The sequence below is a fragment of the Anabrus simplex genome, chromosome 6, assembly GCF_040414725.1.
Source record: "Anabrus simplex isolate iqAnaSimp1 chromosome 6, ASM4041472v1, whole genome shotgun sequence".
Taxonomy (NCBI): Eukaryota; Metazoa; Arthropoda; class Insecta; order Orthoptera; family Tettigoniidae; genus Anabrus; species Anabrus simplex.
Genome location: NC_090270.1, coordinates 190549848 through 190574585, shown reverse-complemented (window position 1 = coordinate 190574585; position 24738 = coordinate 190549848). Strand labels below are relative to the sequence as shown.

The following is a 24738-nucleotide window of genomic DNA, read 5'->3' as shown; positions in this document are numbered from 1 at the left end:
CTGAGAGAAGCAGTGGAGTGGTACTATGTCATCTTCACATCGGCTGTGGTATAGGAATGCACTCCTACTTACTGAAGAGATGTGTACTTACAGCAGTCATCTGACCGTAGGATACGTCCTAATGGAGTGTGCGAGCCAGGTCGATCTGCGCCGTAGTCCGTAACTTCAGAGTACCCTCTCCCTCGTTCTAAAACATGATAAGGAGTCAGTAGACCTTGTTATACATTTTATGAGGGATAGTATCCTGTTTTATCATGTTTAAAAGTCAAATTTCTATTTGTTTTTATTTTATTGTTAATTGCTTTTTATTAATTCTATTAGTTCTGTTTTAGTATGTCTTTTTATAATTTTAATGTGTTTGAATGAAATATGAGATCATTTCAAATGCAATGCCTTATTCCATTTTAATATATTTCAATCTATGTTTAAATCATTTTATAAGAAAATAAGGCATTGCAAATCAGATCCACTGATTATTTTAAATTCATAATCATTTTCTTCATTGTCTTTAAATTCTAGTCAGTGGGTAAATTTTAAAATTTTAATTATTATTACATTTCATTTCATCTCCTGGAAGACACACATGTGAGGGTTTGTTGCCTTGGTTACTTCTCCTTCATCCTCAGGGTTGGCCAAAATCTTCGCCCAAGCGTTACCTGTTTCCTTTTCTACCCGGAATTCTTGTGGTCACGATTGTACAAGTACATTTCAAAAGCTTCAATCCATCTCCCCAGCAAAGAACTGAGCGTCCATCCTTCAAAATCAGTTTGTGTGCATAATCCTAATTTAGTCAGATCAAACTGCTGTGCACATACTGTGCATAATGCCTGTAGAACTAGAATGAATATCATATCACTATATATTGAACTGTTGATAGTCAAGGTATATCATCATCATCATCATCATCATCATGTAACCCTTCCAGCTTGCCGGGTAGGGTTGTGTTGAACGAACTCTCGCCGGCGTTGTCTGTCCATGTAAATCGCTCCCTCCACGATCACTCTCCAGTCCCCTCCTCTACTCTCAACATCTTATCTTCATTTGGTCCGGCCATCTCTTCCTTGGTCATCCAACAGGTCAAGGTATATTTTACATGTAATTCATTCTTATAAAATTTTTCCACCTATTCAATACATTCTTTTTGCAGTGCACATATTTACATTACATTTAGTCGCTTGGAACTAGTTTCGACCCTACTCGGGGTCATAATCAGACATAATCAAATACACATTTTAGTCAAAATATCCTAAAACAATACATATTCTATTCTAAACAATTATAATATGTGCCGTGATGAGTAGTTGAATTGGACCAAGCGCTATGGTTCTGACAAAGGAACATCGGCAATGGTTAACTCGCCGATCGCGATGAAACTTGGAAAACACATTGAGGTACACATAAAGAAGATGTCGGCATCAATTTCGGGTGCCAACATTCATTAGGGTGTTAACTACGGGGCCTAAAAGTTGCGACATTTCAAATTCTGCGCAATCAGCGATGAATACCTGCTGGCTAATGCTAACCCAGTACACTGCGTACCTGGAGACACGCCTCTGCACCTCCTCCCCTCCCCACTCCAATTGGTTCACCACCGCACGTTTCCCTTCTCCCGGTGCAGATATGTCTTCCATTAGAGTCCTAATAATGTTGATATGGCTTGCAAGGATTAAATAGTGCAATTGTGCAGACTAATATGAACATGTCAATTGAATATCTTCTAAGATTGTAAATACACTCTGCGCATGGTGGTTTGAATGGATGGAAGTCTCACTCCATTGCGGAACAATTAGGACCTAGCGTGGCAGTATGTGAAGCATATGTGGGGCACACTGCTAGCTTATGGCTGATGATGACCCCAAGTAGGGTCAAAACTAGTTCCAAGCGACTTAATGTAATGTAAATATATGCATTGCAAAAAGAATGTATTGAATAGATGGAAAAATTTTATAAGAATAAATTATATGTAATCTCAGTTCAATACGGATCAATCAAAAATTAAATTTATAACCCTTGATATATAACTTTCCTAATTCAGGAGGCCTGAACACAGAACTGCCACTTCCACTGCAGCGTCCAGTGTTATGAGGTGAACTGTTGTGATCTAGGCTTTCATTGTTTCAACAATTCAGTGCAGTAATAGTTCTTTATGAAAATAGAAAGCACTTCTATGCTCTCCGTCAACTCCCCTTTGCACGAGAGTTTTGCACATTTGAATATTTTGAGTACTGAATTTTGTTTATAATTAAGGGGAGCAGAAGAGAGTGAGTGACGTGTGATTAGCAGGATAGTTTATATAATTAAGGGGAGCAGAAGAGAGTGAGTGACGTGTGATTAGCAGGATAGTTTAAATGCTGGCTTTCCGCCTGGATGGCAGAATTTTGTACCCTGCAGGTCCTGGTTTCAAATTGTCTCCTAAAAAATCGTGTGGTGTCAGGAAAATTAAGTTAACTCTGGCAGAAGCAGTGCCTAATACTTACTGGAGAATGAACCAAGAAAATTAAATATGAGTTGGAAGTTGACGAAAATTTGTACTTGAGTAATAAATTGTGTCGTTATAAAAGGAAAGAAAAATTCCACCTAATCAATACATTTATTTTCTTGTAAAGTATTACAATCTAGGACCGGTTTTGACCCTTCATAGGTCATCCTCAGCTATATCAGAATCACATTTGCATTTCTATCTTATACCTCTGAAAGACCTTCATGATATATTGTTTCATAATTTTCAGTGAAAACTTATCTTAAAAACTTACAAATTTCTAAGCGTTGTGTTAAAATTAAAAATTAAAATTACAAAACTTTGTCTATTATATACATGCCCTTTGGCTGACAGAATGCGTCCTTGGGTTGATTAAGCATCTATCTTAGGTATTGTTGCTTATTCTGTTGAATCAATTCCCTTTTATACTTATGTACAATCGTGAATAGACTATCAGTAAAATTTTAATAAATAAAGCTTGCGTGATAATTATAATAAAATATCATGTTACATCTTTATACCATATTGCTGGAGTGATATTATTTTAGGTAGAATATAAATGCGTGTTGACCTCTATAAAATATTTTTACATAAACACACTAATATATTTTAAAGTCTAATCATTGTACTTTAAAGTCTAAAATACTTATTGCTTTGGATTTTGCGTTGTTATGTGGTAAAATATTGTAACAATTTGTCTTATATAACATCAGATATTGATAATATTTAAATATGCCATGTATGGTTGGCTTTTAAGTCTAATGATTAAATGTCAGTTCCTTCTTGCATAAAATTACAAGTTTCATATTATGTTGATTATGTATTGTATAAAACATAAATAAGTATTTTAGACTTTAAAGTACAATGATTAGACTTTAAAATATATTAGTGTGTTTATGTAAAAATATTTTATAGAGGTCAACATGCATTTATATTCTACCTAAAATAATATCACTCCAGCAATATGGTATAAAGATGTAACATGATATTTTATTATAATTATCACGCATGCTTTATTTATTAAAATTTTAATGATAGTCTATTCACATGCCTTTGCTGGCGGGACCTAGTGTTTACAGTGCACTATGTCTTCTGGTATGGGCTAGAGCAATCTTGTTACTTTCATTGATCTGTCTCAGCTTTATCCTTGGCTTTGACAAAATGAAAGTGACTGAGGTATGAGTGATGCTAGTAATGCCATTCCTTCTGCAGCCAGTCCCTGCTATGAATGGTGTGAAAATATTGCTCATAGGGTCGGTTGGTGCATGCATTTCAGTGGGCTTGGCAGACTGATATGTAATAGCAACTTCTGGCTCGGTGAGGAAAGCAACGGGAAACTACCTCACTCCTCATTTCCCTAGTACGCCTCTTCAGTGATGCTTAGGCCATCTATGACAGCTGATGGCAGAGCTGTTGAGGATCCAACCAGCCTTCGGGCTGAGGACTAAACATACATACATACATACATACAGTCTATTCACGATTGTACATAAGTATAAAAGGGAATCGATTCAACAGAATAAGCAACAATACCTAAGATAGATGCTTAATCAACCCAAGGACGCATTCTGTCAGCCAAAGGGCATGTATATAATAGACAAAGTTTTGTAATTTTAATTTTTAATTTTAACACAACGCTTAGAAATTTGTAAGTTTTTAAGATAAGTTTTCACTGAAAATTATGAAACAATATATCATGAAGGTCTTTCAGAGGTACAAGATAGAAATGCAAATGTGATTCTGATATAGCTGAGGATGACCTATGAAGGGTCAAAACCGGTCCTAGATTGTAATACTTTACAAGAAAATAAATGTATTGATTAGGTGGAATTTTTTTTTCCTTTTATAACGATTGGTAAATATCAATACTGAAAATGAAATTCATAAATCAAGATAATAAATTGTGTGTTGTGGTAGAAGCTAATAGGGCATAATGGGAGGCTTGAAAGGAGACAGCAAACAGAGATTATGCGCTGTATAAGTAATTGTTAAAATGTTTGAGAGGAATGTGGTATTCTTCATATATGAGTGAAACTTTACAGTAATTGGTGCACCAGGCAAGTTGGCCGTGCGGTTAGGAGTGTGCAGCTGTGAGCTTGCATCCGGGAGGTAGTGGGTTCGAATCCCACTGTCAGCTGCCCTGAAGATGGTTTTCTGTAGTTTCCTGTTTTCACACCTGGAAAATGCTGGTGCTGTACCTTTCCAATCCTAGCCCTTTCCCATCCTTCTGTCGCCAAAAACCTTTGATGTTTTAGTTCAGTGTTAAACTACTAAATACCAGGCGAGTTGCCCATGCGGTTAGCGGCACGCAGCTGTGAGCTTGCATCCGGGAGATAGTGGGTTCAAACCCTACTGTCGGCAGCCCTGAAAATGGTTTTCCATGTTTCCCATTTTCACATCAGGCACGGCCACTTCCTTCCCACTCCTAGCCCTTTCCTATCCCATTGTCACCATAAGACCTATGTGTGTTGGCACAATGTAAAGCAAATTGTAATTTTTAAAAAAACTACTAAATGATAATGATAATGATAATAATAGATGCAATAAGAAAAATGGTAGATGTCTTTGGAATGGGGTATTTCAGAATAAAACTTAAGGCAATATGGATATGTTAGGTAACAAATGAAGAGAGACTAATTCAAGTTAACAAACAGAAAGCAGTTAAGTGTAATTTTACCTGAAGGAGAGGCAGGTTGTTTGGACACTTCTTAAGACATCCAGTGCATTCTTAATTTTGGAGGAAGCCAATGCTTGAAAGTAGCAAACCGTTCAGAATCGCTTGATGGTTGATATTGGTTTCAGTAGTGTGGAGAGCTAATCAAACCATTCTGTGTACATATGTACAGTTAACATCATCTGGTAAGAACAGATTTACTGACACAATTTGAAAGTATGGTTGAAGGAAATGTGAAATACTGTACTGCATTATTTTGTGAAACGCGATAGTGAACACACAGAGTTGGAATCAGGAAGGGCATCAGGGACATAAAACAGGGCCAAGTCCATGTGTGAAGTTCGCACCCACGAACTGAAAGGCTTTGGGCAAGATATAATAATGTTGGAAACTGTATTAATAGTGTACATTTTCTAAGACCTAACTTAGTTATGCTGGTGACTTCATATTTTAGATTGACTGGCGGGATAAACTGTTCCTGTCACCTCTCACAACAGTTGGGAACCTGCCTTTCCGTCGTATTGCTAAGGAGTTTGGTGCAGATGTGACGTGCGGTGAGATGGCTATGGCATCATCTCTGCTACGAGGCGTATCTCAGGAATGGGCACTGGTGAAGCGCCATTCCACAGAGGACATTTTTGGTATTCAGCTGTGTGGAAATAATCCATATGTCATGACACGCTGCTGTCAACTTCTTCAAGAGCAAACCTCTTTTGATTTTATTGACATCAATTTGGGTTGTCCTATTGACCTAGTATACAAGCAGGTGAGAATCAGTGTTGCTGTACTTGTATTTTGTTATCATTTAAATCTTAAATTGAAATGAAAAATTAGCAAGAGAATTATTCTTAAATTCTTAGGCTAGAATTTTGGAGGGACCAAAATGACTTTTGAGATTAAGCTTTTGTCTTAATAAAATTAACCTCACAGATATTACTTTATTATATCCCAAAAACAGAAGAGAAAGAAACAGATACATGTATACAGTCTGGTGTGAATTAATCAGAACAATGTTTCTTGTTTTTAAATTTACCCAATGGTTGGCAGCAGTGTGCTATGAATTGGTTGTTCTTTGATCCCACACTTTCAGTGCATTGATTGAATAGTAATCGCTATGTGTGACTTTCTTATTTGCATGTGTTGTACTTCTGAAGAATTTTGAGGCTGCCTTGCTAGATTTGTAATATCTGTCTTCAGTAGACATGACACCCAGAAAGCTTACGGTGATGGTGGGATTATCACAGAATACCTCTATGACAAAAAGATATAGCTATTAACTTTTGTGTCCATTTAGGCACTGTAAATAGAATTATTCAGTGCCATGAACAGACAGGCTCTATTTCATCCAAACAAAAGTGAAACTGTAGAAGCAAAACCAAAACTATGTTAATTTGGTGACTACTTTTCCCTCAGAAGAAGCAAATTAATCCCCAGGCTCACTGCTGTGGCCTTTGCTTACAAATTGAGCAGCAGGGAAATGGAGCTCCATGTGACTGTAATGTTCATCGTAGACTTCTAGCAGGTGGAAAGAAAGCTTGTAAAACTCAAAAAAAAAAACCACCCCCTAGCAGGAGAAATGCTCAAAAACCATGTCTTGTGGACACATAGTCATTGGAATTGGACAACAGGACATTGGGAGAACATTCTTTTCTCCGAGGACAGTCACTTTGAAATACAGGGTAAAGGTTTCAGTATGTGTGCCAAGTGAAGAATGAGGCAATAAATTCAGTTTGTTTGCAACAGACGGTAAAACACCCGATGAAGCTTATGTTTTGGGTTTCATGCATGAAGGTCCAGAACCCTTAGTGCCAATCAGTTGTATTAGAAAAGTAACCTGTACATTGAAATACTGGAAAGGAAAGTTCATGCAAGAATGGTTTCCAGATGGTAATGGATTTTTCAGAAGCCTTGCCATGCTTCAAAGAAAGTGAAAATCAGTGATAATATTTGTGTGCTAGAGTGACCAAGGAATTCCCCTGACATTACTCCTATGGAAAACATGTGGGTTATTGGAAAAAGATTGTTCCACAAAAGTACCCATGATGAGAATCTCTTATCGGAGTGTGGGATGATGATGATGATGATGATGATGATGATGATGTGCACAAAACTTGTGAAATCCATGCCAGATTGTGTAATGTAGCTTAAAAAATGGAATGGATGACACATTAACTAAGAAGAAAGATGAGAGGTACATTCTAGATGAATAAGTGAAGAAGAAAAAGAAAGAAATATGTATGTTACGGCTGTGTTCCAATAAATTCACGTGGAACTGTAATCTTTGCTGACCCTTCGTTTAAAAAATCATAAAATACAGTATCAGGTAAACTTCATATCTATTAATACATTGTGGTCCAGCCTTTCTTTCACTCCTCGATTACAAAATCCCGAACTTTTTAGGACTATTTCAAATCATTTTATGCACTAATTTTTGTGAACATATTGCAAAAACATTACAGTACTGTGAAAGAATGAGGGACAAGCATTTTTAAGGCAATAAGAATTGTCAGCACCAATATTCATATTTTTGAAGCAATGTCAATTATGATCAGGAAAAAAATGGAAATGAGGGTGATTGTAATTATTGATCACTTTTTCTATGCCATTCTCAGTTTTGTTTTGAAGAACTTATGGTTTTTGTGGTATATTTAGGAATAAATACAGGTGAATAAGAGGAAACAAGTGGTAAACAGTTGCATCAATTTCTACCAAGATGGCACAAGATCATGTCTTTATTTTCTAATAACTGTCTTAACTAGTCAACAGATGGCAAAAAAAACAAACAGCATCAAAGAGTAAAGATCATTGAACATATCCATAATAACCCAAACCCAAGTTATGGATGTACTCACGATCTTAGTACACAGGAAACATGCCTCTGACGTATACTTGGGCATGGAACATATAAGCATTTCACATGGCCTGAATCATGGTCGGTGTCCTAATGAAAGATACAGAAACAAAGTCTTGGATTACAAATCATCCCTTTGAGTAGCTGTAGACTATGATCACAACTAGGTTGTGAACCTCAGGTGTGTTACTTCTTTTTTATTATGAGTTCAATGTACTTAGTATAAATTATTGTACATATTGTGATATTAAGTATGTTGCTATAATCTCTCTCTCTCATCATCATCATCATCATCATCATTGTACGGTTTCAGTTTCCCGGGTACTGTTAATGAGCCTCTTCCACTTCTTCCTGTCCGTATACAACTTGTCATGGAAAACATCATCCACTGTCCATCCTCTGGCAAGTAGATCAACCTTGATCATGTCCATCCATCGGGTTTTAGGTCTTCCTGCAGATCCCCTCTACCTGCCTTTCCAAATTTATTTTGGTTTTTCTTGTAGGCTCCATCCTCATCACATGCCCGTACCACCATAGTCTGGATGTGAAAATTCTGTCTAATAGGAATGTCTTTATTCCGGCTTCTTTCCCCACCTCCTCATTTCTTAACTTGTCCATCTAGATCTTCTGGATGGTGGATCTAAGAAATTTCATCTCTGATACTTGCAGTCTTGATGAATCTCTTTTTGTGAGGGTACACACTTCAAAACCTTGAGTCAATATTGGTATCATCAGTCTGGCCGGTTTTGGAATCATGTCATCCCATAAAAGTGTTCTTAAGTGTTGGTAGAATTCTGATCCCTTTTGCACTTAGTTTGTAATTTCCTCTCTGACCAAATTAACACTGGAGATTACACTTCCAAGGTAAGGAAAACTATCCAGATATTCTAGCTGGTGGTCTCCTAGTTTTACACTTGCTGGACGCCCTTCTCTGTTGACTGCCATCACCACTGTCTTGGTCCCGCTGATGTTGAGGTTATATTCCTGGAACTGGGATTTCCATACTTTAAGTCTGGTCTGTACTTCCTCTTCTGTTTCACCCCAGATCATTATATCATCAGCAAAGGCCACTGCATTCAGTTCACCTAACTTTTCCTTGACATTCTTCATTGTATTGTCCATAACAGTGCTACACAGTAGTGGGGACAGTGCACTTCCTTGTTGAACTCCACTCTTGGTCTCGAACCATGATGGTAGACCTTCCCCAATTTGTACACAGCTAATACAGTCTTTGTACAACATCTGAATTTTCCTTACCAGTCCTTCAGGCACATTTTTTTTTCCTCAGGCACTCCCAGATCTTATCTCTTATAACACTATCATAGACCTTTTGTCCAGCCTCGCGGTGTAGGGGGCAACGCGTCTGCCTGTCACCTGGCGGCCCCAGGTTCGATTCCAGGCTGGATCAGGGTTTTTAAATGTAAATGATTAATATCCCTGGTCTGGGGACTGGGTGTTAGTTTCGTCCTTAACGTTCCTTTCCTCACCTTAAACACTACACTTCCTCCATTCCAATTACATGTAGGTTCATATCACATGGTGCAAGTAGGGGCAAAAGATCTTTAAAGGTCGACGCCCCGAACAAATAGCATTAGAAAAAAAAAATCATAGGCCTTTTCTATATCCAGGAATACAATGACCACGTTCTTGTCTTTCTCCCAATACTTTTCCATCAGCATGCGGGTGCGAAAAATTAGATCCGTTGTTGATCTGTTACTTCTGAATCCATATTGCTCCTCCTCTAACTATGGTTCAATGATGGTTCTCAATCTCCTTTCTATAATCTTCTCTAGAATTTTTAGCCCATTAGACAGCAGTGTTGTTCCTCTATAGTTGGTGGGTTTCTGTCTGCTGCCTTTCGTAAACAGGGGAATTATCCCTTGCTCCAGTCTGCTGGTATTTTGTTTCTGTCCACACGGCATTTAGTACTCTGTGCAGCCATTGTATACCCTGGATGCCTGCTGCCTTTATCATATCCGCATTCACTTCATCTGCACCTGAAGATTTTCCTTTAGGCATAGATTTTTAAGGCTGTCTCAGTTTCTGTCCAGGTGATGGGAGGTTCCTCATTGTAGGCTTGGATTTCCAGTTCTGTATTTTGTTCTTGAACTGGTCGAAATGGTTCTTCAGGACTTATCTAATGTCACTTTCTATCCTAACCGGATTTCCATTTTCATCTTCAAGTACCTTTATGGTATTCTTTGGTTTCCTTTTACCTCTGATAACACTATACAGTAGTTTCTTATTGCCTCTGCTGTCTTCCTCCAGTTTCTGAGTGAATATATTCCATGCCTTGGTCGTTTCTTCCGTAACTGTTCTTTTAATGTCCAGTTTCTTGTTTCGGTATAATTGTTCGAGGTTTCTGATCTTTGCCTCGTCTCTTATAAAATCTGGTTTATTTTTCTCCCGATTCCTGTCTTTCCGCAAGAGATTACTTTCCCTGATTGCTGCTCTCACTCTTTCATTCCACCAAGGTGTTTCCTTCTCCCTTGTTTTCATTCTTGTCTTTCCACAAACTTCAGTTGCTTCCTTAACCAATGTGTCCCTTAGTCTGGTCCATTCTGCCTCTCCATTTTTCCTTTCATCTCTCTGTACCAGGGTTTTTATCCGGTTTTGATACTCGGGTCTTATCTGTTTTCTAGAGTTCCCATACTTTGATTTTTGGCATTTTCCTGTTCTGTACTCTCTAAGAGTCCTAATAGTCTCGCCTCTCCACAGACACCTCATTAATTTTAAATTTGATGTTAACCATTCCCAGGGTGCTGGCAGTGGATTACTCAACCGTACTAGTGTTCTGGAGCCTGTTGTCCGCAGCATGTCTACTGTTCTGGAAAAGCCACTGACTGTTAAGCTACGGACTGGGGTGTACAACGACAAGAACATAGCGCATCTTCTTGCTCCTAAGTTTGGACAGTGGGGAGTGTCTCTTATAACCGTGAGCATGTTTTCATTTGAAGAGTAATCCACTTAACATTGTTTCAGGTTCAAGTATTAAATGGTTTTCCTGGTGCATAGGTTCATGGACGATCTCGTGAACAGCGGTATACACGTCTGGCAGACTGGCCTTACATTGAACAGTGTGCCAAGATGGCCAGCCCGACTCCCCTTTTTGGTAATGGCGATATACTTTCATATGAAGATTATGAGCGAATGAGACGTGAAAGCCCCTCAGTTGCTGGTGTGATGATCGGACGAGGTGCACTTTACAAGCCCTGGATATTTACTGAGATCAAGGAGAGAAGACATTGGGATATCTCAAGTTCTGAACGCTTTGACATTCTCAAGAAATATGTCAATTATGGCTTGGAGCATTGGGGCTCAGACACAAGGGTGAGAGGAACATTCATAAAGATCTTAATTTGTTAAAATCTTAAAATATTTCACTGGTAGTAATGTAGTTGTTGAGTGCTTCAAATATTTACTAAATTCTGTGCACTTCAGGTATATAATTAGACTGTCTTTAGTAGTCTAAAGCAGTAGTTTCCGAACTTTCCAGTCCAAAAAAACCCTTGAAAAAATTAAAATTTCACAGAACCCCACTGAACTAACAGTATACATTTTACAAACTCTCGTACACAAGGTCTCCCATATCAGCTAAGGCCGAACAAACTGTGTTTGTACTCTGCGTTACAGCAGTTGCCTCAGCCGACCTTATGTCGCGTGAGGCCGCCCTACTTTAAGCGTGTATACAATCTTATATGAAATCTTACCTTATTAAAGATGCTGGAAGTGCCGTTCTTCCTGGTTTACACAGGCATTGTATCTAGTAACCAGATTTCTGGCTGACCCGAGTGAGTTCTGCCACTCCTGATTTCATTCAATATGTTTTCATCCACTTCCTCCAATGTGTGAGGATTTGTTCGATACACTTTTTCTTTCAGTTTACTCCACAAGTAAACAATCGCACTCTGTTAGATCTGGAGAATGAGGGGGGGAATAGACCAGCACTGATCACTCTGTCTGCAAACACTTCCGAGATTGTAAGAAGGAAATCTTCTGCTGTATGAGCAGGGGCTGAATCTTTTTGAAACCACTCTCACGATTTTTCTTCTTCCATTAACTGATGGGAGAATGGTGTCAAAATGTCATCTTGGTACCTCTGCATTTACTGTCGTCTCAAAAATATAGACCCAGTTATTCATCTTGCTCTAACAGCACACCAAACACCAATCTCCCTATCATAATGAGGGACTTCATAAACACCATTAGGATTTTCTGCACACCAATAGCAAGAGTTATGGTTGTTCACATGACCATTAAGATGAAACCAGGCCTAATCCGAAATGTATGGAGAAGAAACTAAAACCCCTACTTGTTGTGCTAAATGTTATGAGTGATTTATTCGGTGACCGTTCAAGATTCGCACCATTGTCGTCTAGCGTTTCCTCTGTTAAAACTGTTCGTCTGCACATATATTTTTTATTAAGCACTGAGCCAGTAGTTTCAAATTTACAGTTATGTGAATCTGTGCTCGTGAAAGTGGCACTTCACCAGGAAATTGCTGAACAAATGCACCGTGTACCAGTTGTGCTGACTTGTACTTAAAATAACTTTTACATACGAAAATACAGTGTTGCAGTGATAACTGTCTCACCATGTCAACAGCTGAGATTCAGGCTGGCGACTGATGCTTGCGAGTTGAACACGTGCATGCTGCTTGAAAGGTCAAGAACTATGCACGTGCCTCCAATACTGCGGCTTACGTGTTGAAAAGTCCTTGGATGGTCTTAGTTTATATGGGAGACCCTGTATTCATCCAAAAGTGTTAAAATCAAAAGGCAAATTATGGTATGAATGATATTGAACACAGTTTAATATAAATAATTAAGCTGCTTTTGCACAGTTAGCTCTGCAGTGTTAAATTTACTGTCTGATAATTTCAGTTTTATGTAACTCTCGACTTCAAATTTATTTCTTCACTTAGATTTCATATACGTGAGGTGGAGCCTTGGTGTGACACATATAGCGTATTTACTCGCATATTAGACACCCCTTTTTTCCCCCACATTTACAGCCAAAAAAAAGTGGGGGGCGGGGGGGATATGCAATTTAACCTCAAACTTTGTGCAGTGAACACATGACTTCTAGGCTATAAAGAGCTATAAATTGTACATGTACCTATTCGACACTATTCTTTAACAAACTTATGAATTTATTCTGAGTTTTACTGGCTATTTTTGTTGGAAGTCAGTATTTATAAATTTAAAAAGAATAAATGGTGAACACACAACTTTTAGGCCTACATATATAGTCAGTTTTAGTTACTCTTATATCACATCATTTGTTTCATCTCATTAACTCTGATGAGGTTGACATCAGAAAGGGCATCTGCTCGTAAAAACTCGTTACGAAGATTCATCTCGCTTCATACTTGACTTGCAATATTAATACAAAAGAACGTAAGGGCAGTCATTTATGTCTCTCAGTTAAGCAGTAGGCCTACCACACAGTAAACCTGATCACTGCTTTCATTTGAATTATTGTTGTCTTGTGCCGCCAACTTCCCTGCTACTGGCGTGTCATTCCAAATGACATCATCTTCACGGCAATCAAGAGTATTCAGGAACGAAACTATTTTTTAAGTTTCAAAAGGACAGGATCTCGAATATTCTCACCACATATCATTCTTCCTGCCATTCTTAAATCTCTGGCAGTACAGTACCGGGAATCATTCTCAGGCTCCCGAGAATGGCAGCTTATTGTGCTAACCATTACACTGGCGGATATTCTTAACTACAAAACACAGACATATAGCATGACTGATGTGTGCTTTGATTGCGCAGGTCAGACTTGAAACTATTCACCTATTTGTACGACGTCATCAGAGCTGCAGTAGGCTTACACTACAGAGGCGACATTTCTTGACTATGGACACAGATGTACCGCATGACTTTGACACATGTTTTCATTACGCGGGTTATATGGACGAAACTATTCACAAATTTGTTTGATGTCATCCGAGCTGCTGTAAGACTTGTACCTGCTTCGAAGCAGAATCATTGTTCTCTGACAAATTACGTTGGGAGGTCTTGTATGCAAGATTTTTTTTTTCATTTTCTTTGTCCCAAAGAGCTAGGGGGGGTCTAATACAGTAGTAAATACGGTGAGTTGTGGGGAATACAATTAAGCTCTTCAGAACATTTCTTGAGGGTTCAGGATAATCAATCATGACATTGAAGTTGGCTGTTTGTACCTAGATAATTGTGGAAACTTGTTCTTTCAGTAAACGGTTTGTTGAAGGGTTTGCCTAAGAATCTTCTTCGTATAGCATTGGAGAGAAGTTGGTTGAGAGACCATCAGCCAGATCACCCATTTTCTGGAAAAACAGGGGAGGCACAGTGAAATAAAAATGCAGGAAATATACAGGGAAATGACTTGTCATATCAAAATTAAGCTTTCGATCTAAGACTGGATCCAAACAGAATGATCGAACAAGACTGATATGTAGATGCTACACTTGTTGAGTAGTACTTTGAGAGAAAATAGAGACAGATAGAGTGAGTGTGCATGGTAGTGAGGGAGAGTGAATGAAAAGATAGACATACTTGTGCTAACCACTCAAAAGTGGCGGTACAGGAGGCGTGCAACTAGTTTGATTGTGCTGTGGCGTACAATTCTTGGTAAACTGCTAGGGGCTTTACGTCGCACCGACACAGATAGGTCTTATGGCGATGATGGGATAGGAAAGACCTAGGAGTTGGAAGGAAGCGGCCGTGGCCTTAATTAAGGTACAGCCCCAGCATTTGCCTGGTGTGAAAATGGGAAACCACGGAAAACCATCTTCAGGGCTGCCGATAGTGGGAATCGAACCTACTATCTCCCGGATGCAAGCTCACAGCCGCGCGCCTCTACGCGCACGGCCAACTCGCCCAGTGACGTACAATTCACTGTTAATGATAACATAATTCCAGGTCTTTACTTTGATAGTACAATTAAATGTTCAAAGACAGTAATTTTCCCCCATTATTTTGCAATTTCTTTGTTCATGTTAATCCAAAACTTAAATTATAATACACACATCTCAGAAACCATTTTGCACCACCTGGAGTTCCAGGTTTCTAGGTTGCTGATGATCCCAGGTAATCTGTGGGATTCAAATACACACTTTATGTTAAGCATAACACGATGGATGTAAAGAAAAAGCAATGACAGATGGAACACGAACACTATTGTTCAGCAATGTGCATCTGCCTATCGAGCGTGGGAATCTGATTCTGCCCTTCAGTATGGTGTTACTGCAGCCCGTGCAGTGAAGCATGATCAGACCCTTTGTGACGTGGTCAAAAGTCGTAATGACTCATTGAGGCATGTCTGGATGCTGCGCAGGACACAAATGTGCTCTAGTCGTGTTGTGCCCACAGGTGACAGTAACACCACATTCTTCTGGACTGTTCTGAGACCATGTATTACCTCCATGTCCACTGACAGGTGGGCCGATGACCTTCGATGTTAGGCCCCTTAAAACAACAAGCATCATCAAGCATCCACTGACAGGTAGCGTTGCACGCTATTCAGGTGTCTGTTTGTCATGCAACAACTCTTAGAATGAACAACTAACACAAAAAATACAGATAGTGCAAAGCTTTTTTTGAAGTGTGTATTTTAAATTAAAGCAACAACAACTCCATGTAATTTACATAACGTAGAGGTGCACTGCAAGGGGCTGCCCATAATTACAGATTTTGCCTCAGTATTGAGGAGAAAATGTTATGGAAAAGCAAAATTATCACAGAAAAGAATTCAACAAAGAATGAAATGTATCGGTGGTGCTTGTTTCTATGCACACTAGTTGACCAGCATACGTATTCGAACGACACTTCCATTTGCTAAAGAAACTGGGAACTTATTGCTGAGTTTCTGAACACTAACCCATACGTTTCTGTTATGAGCGTGTTTAGAAAGTGGCAAGTTCACTAATGCCAATTTCAAGAATAAGGTCCTTGATGAACACAGGCATTATTTTGAAGAATAATTGACTGATAGCTTGCTGTGAGCAATGTAGTTCATTTTTGTTGGTTGTAGTGTTTCTTGTAGTGGCTGTGTGCCATGGGATTACTGATAACTCACTTCACAGAATGGCACTTCTTGATAAGTTCTAGCTTGTTTGACTTGTGATACATTTATTTAAAGTTGTTTATGCTATTATAAGTGTTCATGGAAAATCTGTTCCAAGATGATCATTCCAGAGTATGATAAACATAGTTGAGCGTCAATCTTATGTACCATCTCCCACTAAATTTAATGCAGGGAAAATACAGGGAAAACAGGCTCAGGTTACTTGTGGGTACCCTGTCGGCAAATGGAATCCTTATTCATATGCCACTATCATCTTCTGCTGGGAAATGTGACTTAATGACTTAATAATGTTGAGGGTTGGCTTCTGCTACCCATATACCAACTGGGAATAACAAGAGACCTTCTTCGGAAACCATTTGTGAATAGATTCTCACTGTTTGGACTCTATAATCGGAAACAAAACTATTCTTAAAAGTGTCACAAAGACGGAATCCCGAATGTTCTTAATGGCAGTGAAGATGACGTAATTTGGGTTGACGACAACACCAGTAACAGGGAAATTGGTGGCACAAGACAATGATAATTGAAATGAAGACAGTGATTAGGTTTATTGTCTAATAGGCTTAATGCTCAAGACAAATGACCGGCCATTAAGTGCTTTTGTATTAAAATTGCATATCATTGTAAATAAAACTGTATTTACAACCCTTATCCCTTTCCTCCATGGGGTCGAGTGTGAATTGAGATCACCGAGCAAGTTGGCCATCCGGTTAGGGGCGCGCAGCTGTGAGCTTTCATTCGGGAGATAGCGGGTTTGAACCCCACTGTTGGCAGCCCTGGATGGTTTACCATGGTTTCCCATTTTCACACAACTCAAATGCTGGGGCTGTACCTTAACTAAGGCCATGGCTGCTTCCTTCCCAATCCCATCGTTGGTGCGACGTAAAGCCAATTGTAAAAATAAATTAAAAAATTAAAAATATGAAGTGAGATTAACCTTTGTAGTGAGTTTTTACGACCAGATGCCCTTCCTGACATCAACCTCATCAGAGGTGTAAATGAGATATAACACATGACATTTTATAAGAGAAACTAAAACTGATTGACTAGGCCTACTGTATATGTAGGCATAAAAGTCATGTGTTCACCATTTCTTTATTTTTAAATTTAGAATTGCTGCCTTCCAATGAAGGTAGCCAGTAAGACTCAGAATACAATCAATAATTTGTTAAATAATAGTGTAGAATGCATACATGTGCAATTTATAGTTCTTTATACCCAGAAATCACTGGACAAAATGGGAGGTTATCGGATATTGAACCCCCTTACTTTTTTTGGTTGTAAAGTGGAGGGAGGGAAAAGGGAGTCTAATACACAAGAAAATATGGTAATTGGAAGCTCTCCAATTACAGTGTGGCGCACAAAATGTCATCCATCGGAAATGTTTTATAAAATGTGTAAACCTGGGCTCACAACCACGTCCTTTCGTGAACAGAAACCTTATTTCATGCGTGATCCGACTGGCAGCACCACATGTCGCGCATGCGTACCGGCTGCCAGTTATACAGCATGGTGGACAAAGGGAGATTGACGCGTGAACAGAAGGTGAAGAGTGTTGTTTTATGTGGAAACAAAGAGTGTAGTTCGGACCCAGGAAAGGTTTTGTGTTCATTTCCGTACTCGGTGGGTTCCTTGTTGACAGACGGTATGCAGACTGGCCAGGCACTTTGAAACAGAAGGCAACATACTGGAGAGAAAACGGCCCCACCTCAAGCCGGTCCGCTCACCGGAGAATGGTGCTGCTGTGAGAGCGGCTGTGGCTCGGAGCCCCTCCAAATCCCACCAGAACACATGTGTTCAGCTGGGCATCCCTCGTCGGTTAATTCAGAGAATACTGCAGTCTGACCTTGACGTGTTTCCATATAAAATGATAACAGGTCATAAACTAATGGCACTTGACAAGCAACGGCGAGTACAGTTTGTTGCGTGGGCTATTGCAGAAGGTGATCCCGTATTGCACAACACATGGTTCAGTGATGAGGCACATGTCTATCTCAATGGTGCAGTGAACAAACAGAATGTCCGGTTTTGGGCGAAAGAACGGCCTGCTATTGTGCACGAGGTTGAAAGTCATGGTGTGAAAGTGTGTGTGTGTAGGGGCTGCAATTTCCAGTCATGGAATTATTGGGCCAATCTTTTTCAATAATACAGTCAATAGTGCACGTTACTTGGACATGTTGACAAACATTTTCCTTCCAGAACTCTTTGCATCATGACTACCAATCGAGATACAATGGTTCATGCAAGATGGAACTCGTCTGCACACAGCAAATGTTGTTCTGGACTTCCTGAATAAACATTTCGGGCCCCGTATGATGTTCAGTCGATATCCCAAGCGTTTTCAGAGCGGCTCAATCTGGCCACCGCATAGCCCCGATCTCAATCCCTGCGACTTCTTCCTGTGGGGATATTTGAAGGAGACAATCTACCGCCATAAACCAGAAAATGTACAGCAATTGCAAGCGGCCATTGTGACTTTCTCCCGAGGGTTGAGTGAGGACTTATGTCGTAGAGTGCTCACGAACATGCAGGTTCATCTCGAAGCTGTTGTACACTGAGAAGGTGGACATAATGAACATGTCCTGCACACAGACTAACCGTGCACATGTCAGTGAATGTTGTAACGCCGTTTTGTATTCAATATGTTGTATATTACATTCTCTATAAACAATTTCCAGTGTATGACATTTCGTGCGCCACCCTGTAGGTAGGTTAACTCTCATAGAAGGAACATCAACAAAATCATATCACCAATATGACTGTCCAAACTCCAGTAATCTGTGCAGACACAAGGCTGGTGTACCTCCAGATATCAGTGGACGAGTGGGATCAAACTTCCTAACCTCAACTTGGAAACACATAGCTGTGCCGGCGACTCATCCCATCTAATTGATTAAAACTATTGACAATGTACTTATTATCCTGGCTGTTAGTCATACTGTACATTCCTCTTTTGTTGTTTGTCATCACTTATAAAGAGGTTCAATTTTCCATTTTTTTTTTTTTTTTTTTTTAACTTTGATGATAATTTGTATAAATAGTAAGTAATGAATGCAAATGATGTATTAATTGTTAATCCAAAACATTTTCTGAATGTACTTTATTTATATTTACTTCTTACTTGGTAAGTGTATGTTTTTAACAATAGGAAAAGGACATTTAGCTCTTCCAAAAAGAGTTATCCATTTTATCTGCCTTTAGGGGGTTGAAACATTACGCCGGTTCTTGTTGGAGTGGCTCTCCTTTCTCCACCGGTATATTCCTGTTGGGCTATTAGAACATCCGCCTCAGAGGGTGAATGAACGCCCACCGTACTATAGAGGTCGTGATGACTTGGAGACCCTGATGGCCAGCCCTAACTGTGCTGACTGGATCAAGATCAGGTAAGTGGAGGCTTGAAGTTGGTGCCTTTCTTTAAAGAATTGATTTCATGCCCACGAGAGAGCATTTTGCTTGGTAGACAGTGCACATCTGATTATGGACATGGCAATCCAGGGTTTGGTAATGCAAAGAATTGTCAGCAATACATGAGTAACCTGTGACAATAAAGCTCGGTGAATGAAGTCAGAATGGTAGATCTGTCAACACTGGTGACACACAACACTGCACCTGCGTAGCAGCAGGTTTTGACCACCTGCTCCCAACGTTGTTCAGTTGAGCATCATGTGTGTGCCGTGTAAGACCTGTTTGACACAGTGCGTGTTTAGTGCATTGGTTCTGAACGGCGAACAGGAACGTCAACGACCAAAAGATCAATCTACAGTTTTGTTTTAAGGTTGGCAAGACATGGTGAGGAAATTAATCATGAACGATCGGCGATTAACTGTGCGCATGATAGCGGATGAACTGCAGATTAACCGTGAATCTGTGCGACAAATCGATGCCCAGAAGTTAGGGAAGAGGAAAACATGTTTTCGTCTTGTGTCACATGACTTGACTGACGATCAGAAGCAGACACGTTTAGAGGCTTCACAGGATTTTGTCGAAACGGCGGATGCGACACCAAATTTCTTGAACTGTATTGTCACTGAGGATGAAAGCTGGTGTCTCACGAGCCTGAAACGAAACGAAAGCATGAAATGGCGTTCTCCGGGATTCCCTCATCGGAAAAAGGTCAGAGCCGACAAGTCGCGTATCAAAACAATGTCATCACCTTTTTCGATAGCCAGGGCATTATCCACAAGGAATTTCTACCTGAGGGGACGACGTTGAATGCTGCACGGTACATTGAAATTTTGACCCATTTCATGAAACGTCTACGCAGGGTACGACCCCAGTATGCACAACAAGGTTCATGGTTTTTTGTCTGTGACAATGCTCGCCCACATCATCAAACAGTTCATGGCAAAATAGGGGGTGGTGCAACTTGAACATCCCCCATACTTGCCAGATCTCAATCCTCCAGACTTCTTCCTATTCCCACGTCTCAAAGTTGTTTTGAAAGGAAAGAGATTTGACGATATTCCTGACATCCAACGAAACGTGACGAGGCTTTTGAACACCATCCCAAAGGAAGCCTTCTTGCAAAGTTTCCAGGACATGTATCGCCGATCTCAGCAGTGCATAGTTACGGGAGGGGAATATTTTGAAGGACAGTAAGGTCACTGTCGTGCATTGTTCATCTGTGTTGATAGTACAAGACTGTTCACCAAACTGTATTGTCACAGGTTGTATATATTTCTATACATCGTACATAATTTGTAAATAAATCCACTGTTTCTTTGGTAAGATCTTGACATTTGCATGTAGGCATATCTTTGTTGATTCCATCTTCAACTTCACAAGCAGATTCTATTGGCGCATACGAATTGTAATTCAATTTATAACTGTTAGATTCTTCAGTCTGTTGAAACTAATTTATTTACATACATAAAAATTAAATTTTCTATGTTTGTTTGTTTGTTTGTTTGTTTGTCTTGAATGGACTCGGAATGTAGTGGACTGATTTCATTGAAAATTTCACATTTTGTTCTTATTACTCCCGAGAGGGTTTAGGAAGTGGTTTGAATGAAATCAGGTAGGCAGTTTTTTATTATCAGTAATTTTATGTAATTGATTTAATTACAAAGCGGCTCCAAGATTTGGATCGACCTTGATGGGCAGGTTGTCGCTAGGCGACAGCAACTTACTCTATGTCACGATAGTCCAATAAATACTTTGGGAAATTAAAATTGTGTACAGGCTGGTACTATTCTCATCCTAGACCTGAGACTGTAAATTTTCCTTTATAATTTATCAGACTTAAAGTATTATTATTTGCAGGTTTTGTTTTCTGTAGGAAATTGAGTGCAGCCATTGTTATCATGCAATGTGAATATTTTTACTCATACTTATTTTTCCCTTGTTGTGCAGTGAAATGCTGTTGGGCCCAGTTCCAGAGAACTTCTACTTTCTACCCAAACATAAGGCTAGTTCTTGGAAATGAATTGAATGGTCTTTTTGTACAATCTGGGAAACTGTGAGATGATATATGCATTATTTGTATAATGCATAATTTCTTGAGCAGGACATATTATTTATGTCTTATCTATTAGAAAGAATGCTTTGCATTCCAAGAATTGGCATATTTATGCCAGTTGGTAACCATTTTATGAAATGTACCTCCAGTATTTGTTCAGTTTTTACATGTTTTCTGGCAGTAGTCATTAATTGTTGATTGTTTTGTTTGTACTGCTATCCTAAAATGTGCAGGATATTTTATTTTTGTGAAAAAATCTAATTACATTTGTTTTATGAATTTGTAATAACCAGAAATGTATTCTGTTGTAATAAAAAATTGATGACACCTATCTGCATATAGAGTTTTTGTATCACATGAACAAAATATCTCCATGATATGCCTTCTGCTGAAAAAATTTGCCATCTGTTTTGTTTTGTTGTTCTTTTCTGTTTTGTTGTTGTTGTTTCATATATATTTATGGATTTAACTGCTATAAAGACATTATATTATTAGTATAACATTATTTCTATAAAATACATTACAAGCAACAATATGAAGAAAATGGAGTTACATGATTTTGCTGAATGAAAAACTGAATAAAAGTAATAATATTGTTATTCAGCCATGGGTTTCAGATGTTATTGCACAACTTACAAACCATAGGGTTAGCAGGAGAAGCTAATTAGTTACTATTCATGCGGACATTGATCAATACAGGCAGAAGGCCACATGGTCTGCACCTTTTTAAAACAACCACCATGATCACTGGTTAACTCGTTAGTATGACGACTGAATAATACTAATGTCATCAGTGTTGCTGTTGATGGACTTGGAAATAAAATTCTTAATTCATGAATATCTTAGCTCATATGGTAAAAAGTATTGAATGTAAAAGATTACAAATTGCATTTTATACAGCTTTTGTTCAGCACACTTTTTAGAAAGAACTAATATTTGTGGAGATATTTGTAAGTTTGTGAACAATACAGTAATTCGGAATATTTCAGTTATTTCTCTTATGATAAAACCTTCAGAAACAAAAGATCAGAATTTATATTTTGCACAACTTTTCATCATATGCAGGTTTTCAAATACCTGTAACTAATATTAACAGAGAAATGTAACATTTCCTGATTTTTGGGCCCCTTAATATTGCTATGCCACTGTATATTAATCAAATAATGTATAGTCTAGTGCCCAGCCCAGCTGTCCTTGAACGTAAATACTAAATTTCAAGAAATTCTGTAAAGCCATTTTCCTGTTGTAATATAACAAATAAATAAAGGAACAAAAATTGAACTATAACTCTTTTCAGCTTTGTGTACCCAGTCTGAGATAAAACTGTGTGTGTGTGTTTTTTTTTTTTTTTTCAGCCCAAAGGCTGGTTGGATCCACAACAGTTCCACCATTGGCTGTTATAAATAGACTAGGCATATCAGTGAAGAGGCATACAGGAAAATGAAGAGTGAAGTAGTTACCCTGTTGCTTCTTCTCTGTGCCAGAAGATGCTGTTACATATCAGTCTGCCAAGCCTACTAATAATAATTTCATGTGGCTATTTCTAGCCGGATGCAGCCCTTGTAAGGCAGACCCTCCCTGCCACGTGTAGGTAACTGCGTGTTGTTGTGGTGGAGGATAGTGTTTTGTGTGGTGTGTGAGTTGCAGGGATGTTGGGGACAGCATAAACACCCAGTCCCCGAGCCAAGGGAATTAACCATTTAAGGTTAAAATCTCCAACCCGGCCGGGAATCGAACCCGGGACTCTGTGGACCGAAGGCCAGCATGCTAACCATTTAGCCATGGAGCCAGATGCCAAGCCCACTAAAATGTACACACCGATCAACCCTATGTACGGCACTTTTCAGATCATTCCTAAAGGACTCGCTGCATAAGGAATGGTGTTACTAGCATCTCTCATACCTCCGTCACGTTCATGTGGTCAAATCCAAAGAGGAGATTGGGACAGCTTGATAAAAGTAACAGTATGATGAAGCATTTTCAATCTAGCATTTCCTCAGAACCTGACACCCCCGCCCCACTTTTCTTTTGCTAGTTGCTTTACGTTGCGCCGACACAGATAGGTATAATTTTATTGATCATCATCATTTTCATTTCCCCTTGTCCAGCTCCTGCCAGGTCGGAGTGTTGATGGCACATCTCCACCGTTGCCTCTCCTTCCACTACTCCTCTTCAGTAATTGTATTCCAGTCCAGTCTTCTTTCTTCTTATACTGTTTAACCCATCCATCTTGCTCTGGGCCTCCCTCTTGCACTCTTTCATTCCATCTTAGCCTCCAACACTTGATTTGGTAACCTTCCCTCCTCCATCCCTATAACATGTCCAAACCATCTCAATTTATTCTTCTCCATCATATCACTCAGTGTTTTCTACCCCCATCTCTTTTCTGACCTCAACATTTCTTACTCTGTCTCTCCATGTCTTCCCTACCATACTCCTCAGGAACTTCACCTCACTGGCCTGAAATTTATTCTCATTTCTTGCTGTGAAAGTCCAAGTCTCTGATGCATATGTTAATATAATGATGCATACGTTAATATAGGAGTATAGTTAGGGGTACAGTATATCTTGTACATTATCTCTTCACATTTCATAGGAACTTCTCTGTTCCCACCAGCTTCCTTACATTCTGGTAGAATGTATTTCCTGCATGTACCCTTCTACTGATCTTATCCAACTTTGCATCTTATATTGTTTCAGTTCCTAAATATTTGAAGTATTCAACAACCTCAAGGTTTTGTCCCCTCATACTAACGATTCGTTTTCCTTGTATTTCTTCTCTTGTCATCACCGATGTTTTGCTCTTCTCCATGCTGATTTTCATGCCATATTTCTCAATATTGTCATTTAAAGCCTCTAGTTGGATGTGCACTTCTGTACTGTCGACTCCCCAGATCACTATGTTATCTACAAACAACAATATTTTCATACACCCCATCCATATTTTGCCTTTGTTGCCTTTAAAATTTCATCCATAACCATTATAAACATAACATCTTATTGATATAGGTGTTTATTCTTAACCCTACACATTGCTGACAGCAGAACAATTTTCTTTTTGTCTTCCCTACTTATTTGTACTTATCTACATGTAGTTTATGAATCTTCATAAAGGATAAATTATTATCTTGTGCAGTGTTCTGTTAGTGGGGACTAGTCTGAAATCTTCAGCTGGCAGTGGTAGCTCTAGTGCCAAGTGT

General features: G+C 39.1%; 1 protein-coding gene across 2 annotated transcripts in view; it reads left to right on the top strand.

Annotated features, from left to right (window-relative positions):
• Window positions 1–22814, top strand: part of Dus3 (Dihydrouridine synthase 3) — a 70224-nt gene extending 47410 nt beyond the window's left edge. For both annotated transcript variants that reach the window (XM_067150119.2, XM_068228362.1), the window contains 5 exons: window positions 5608–5919; window positions 10763–10939; window positions 11020–11334; window positions 19282–19463; window positions 21433–22814. In XM_067150119.2, coding sequence (XP_067006220.2) covers window positions 5608–5919; window positions 10763–10939; window positions 11020–11334; window positions 19282–19463; window positions 21433–21505 — 1059 coding nt within the window. In that variant the 3' untranslated portion in view covers window positions 21506–22814. The remainder of the gene's footprint in view (window positions 1–5607; window positions 5920–10762; window positions 10940–11019; window positions 11335–19281; window positions 19464–21432) is intronic.
• The last annotated feature ends 1924 nt before the right edge of the window (window positions 22815–24738 follow it).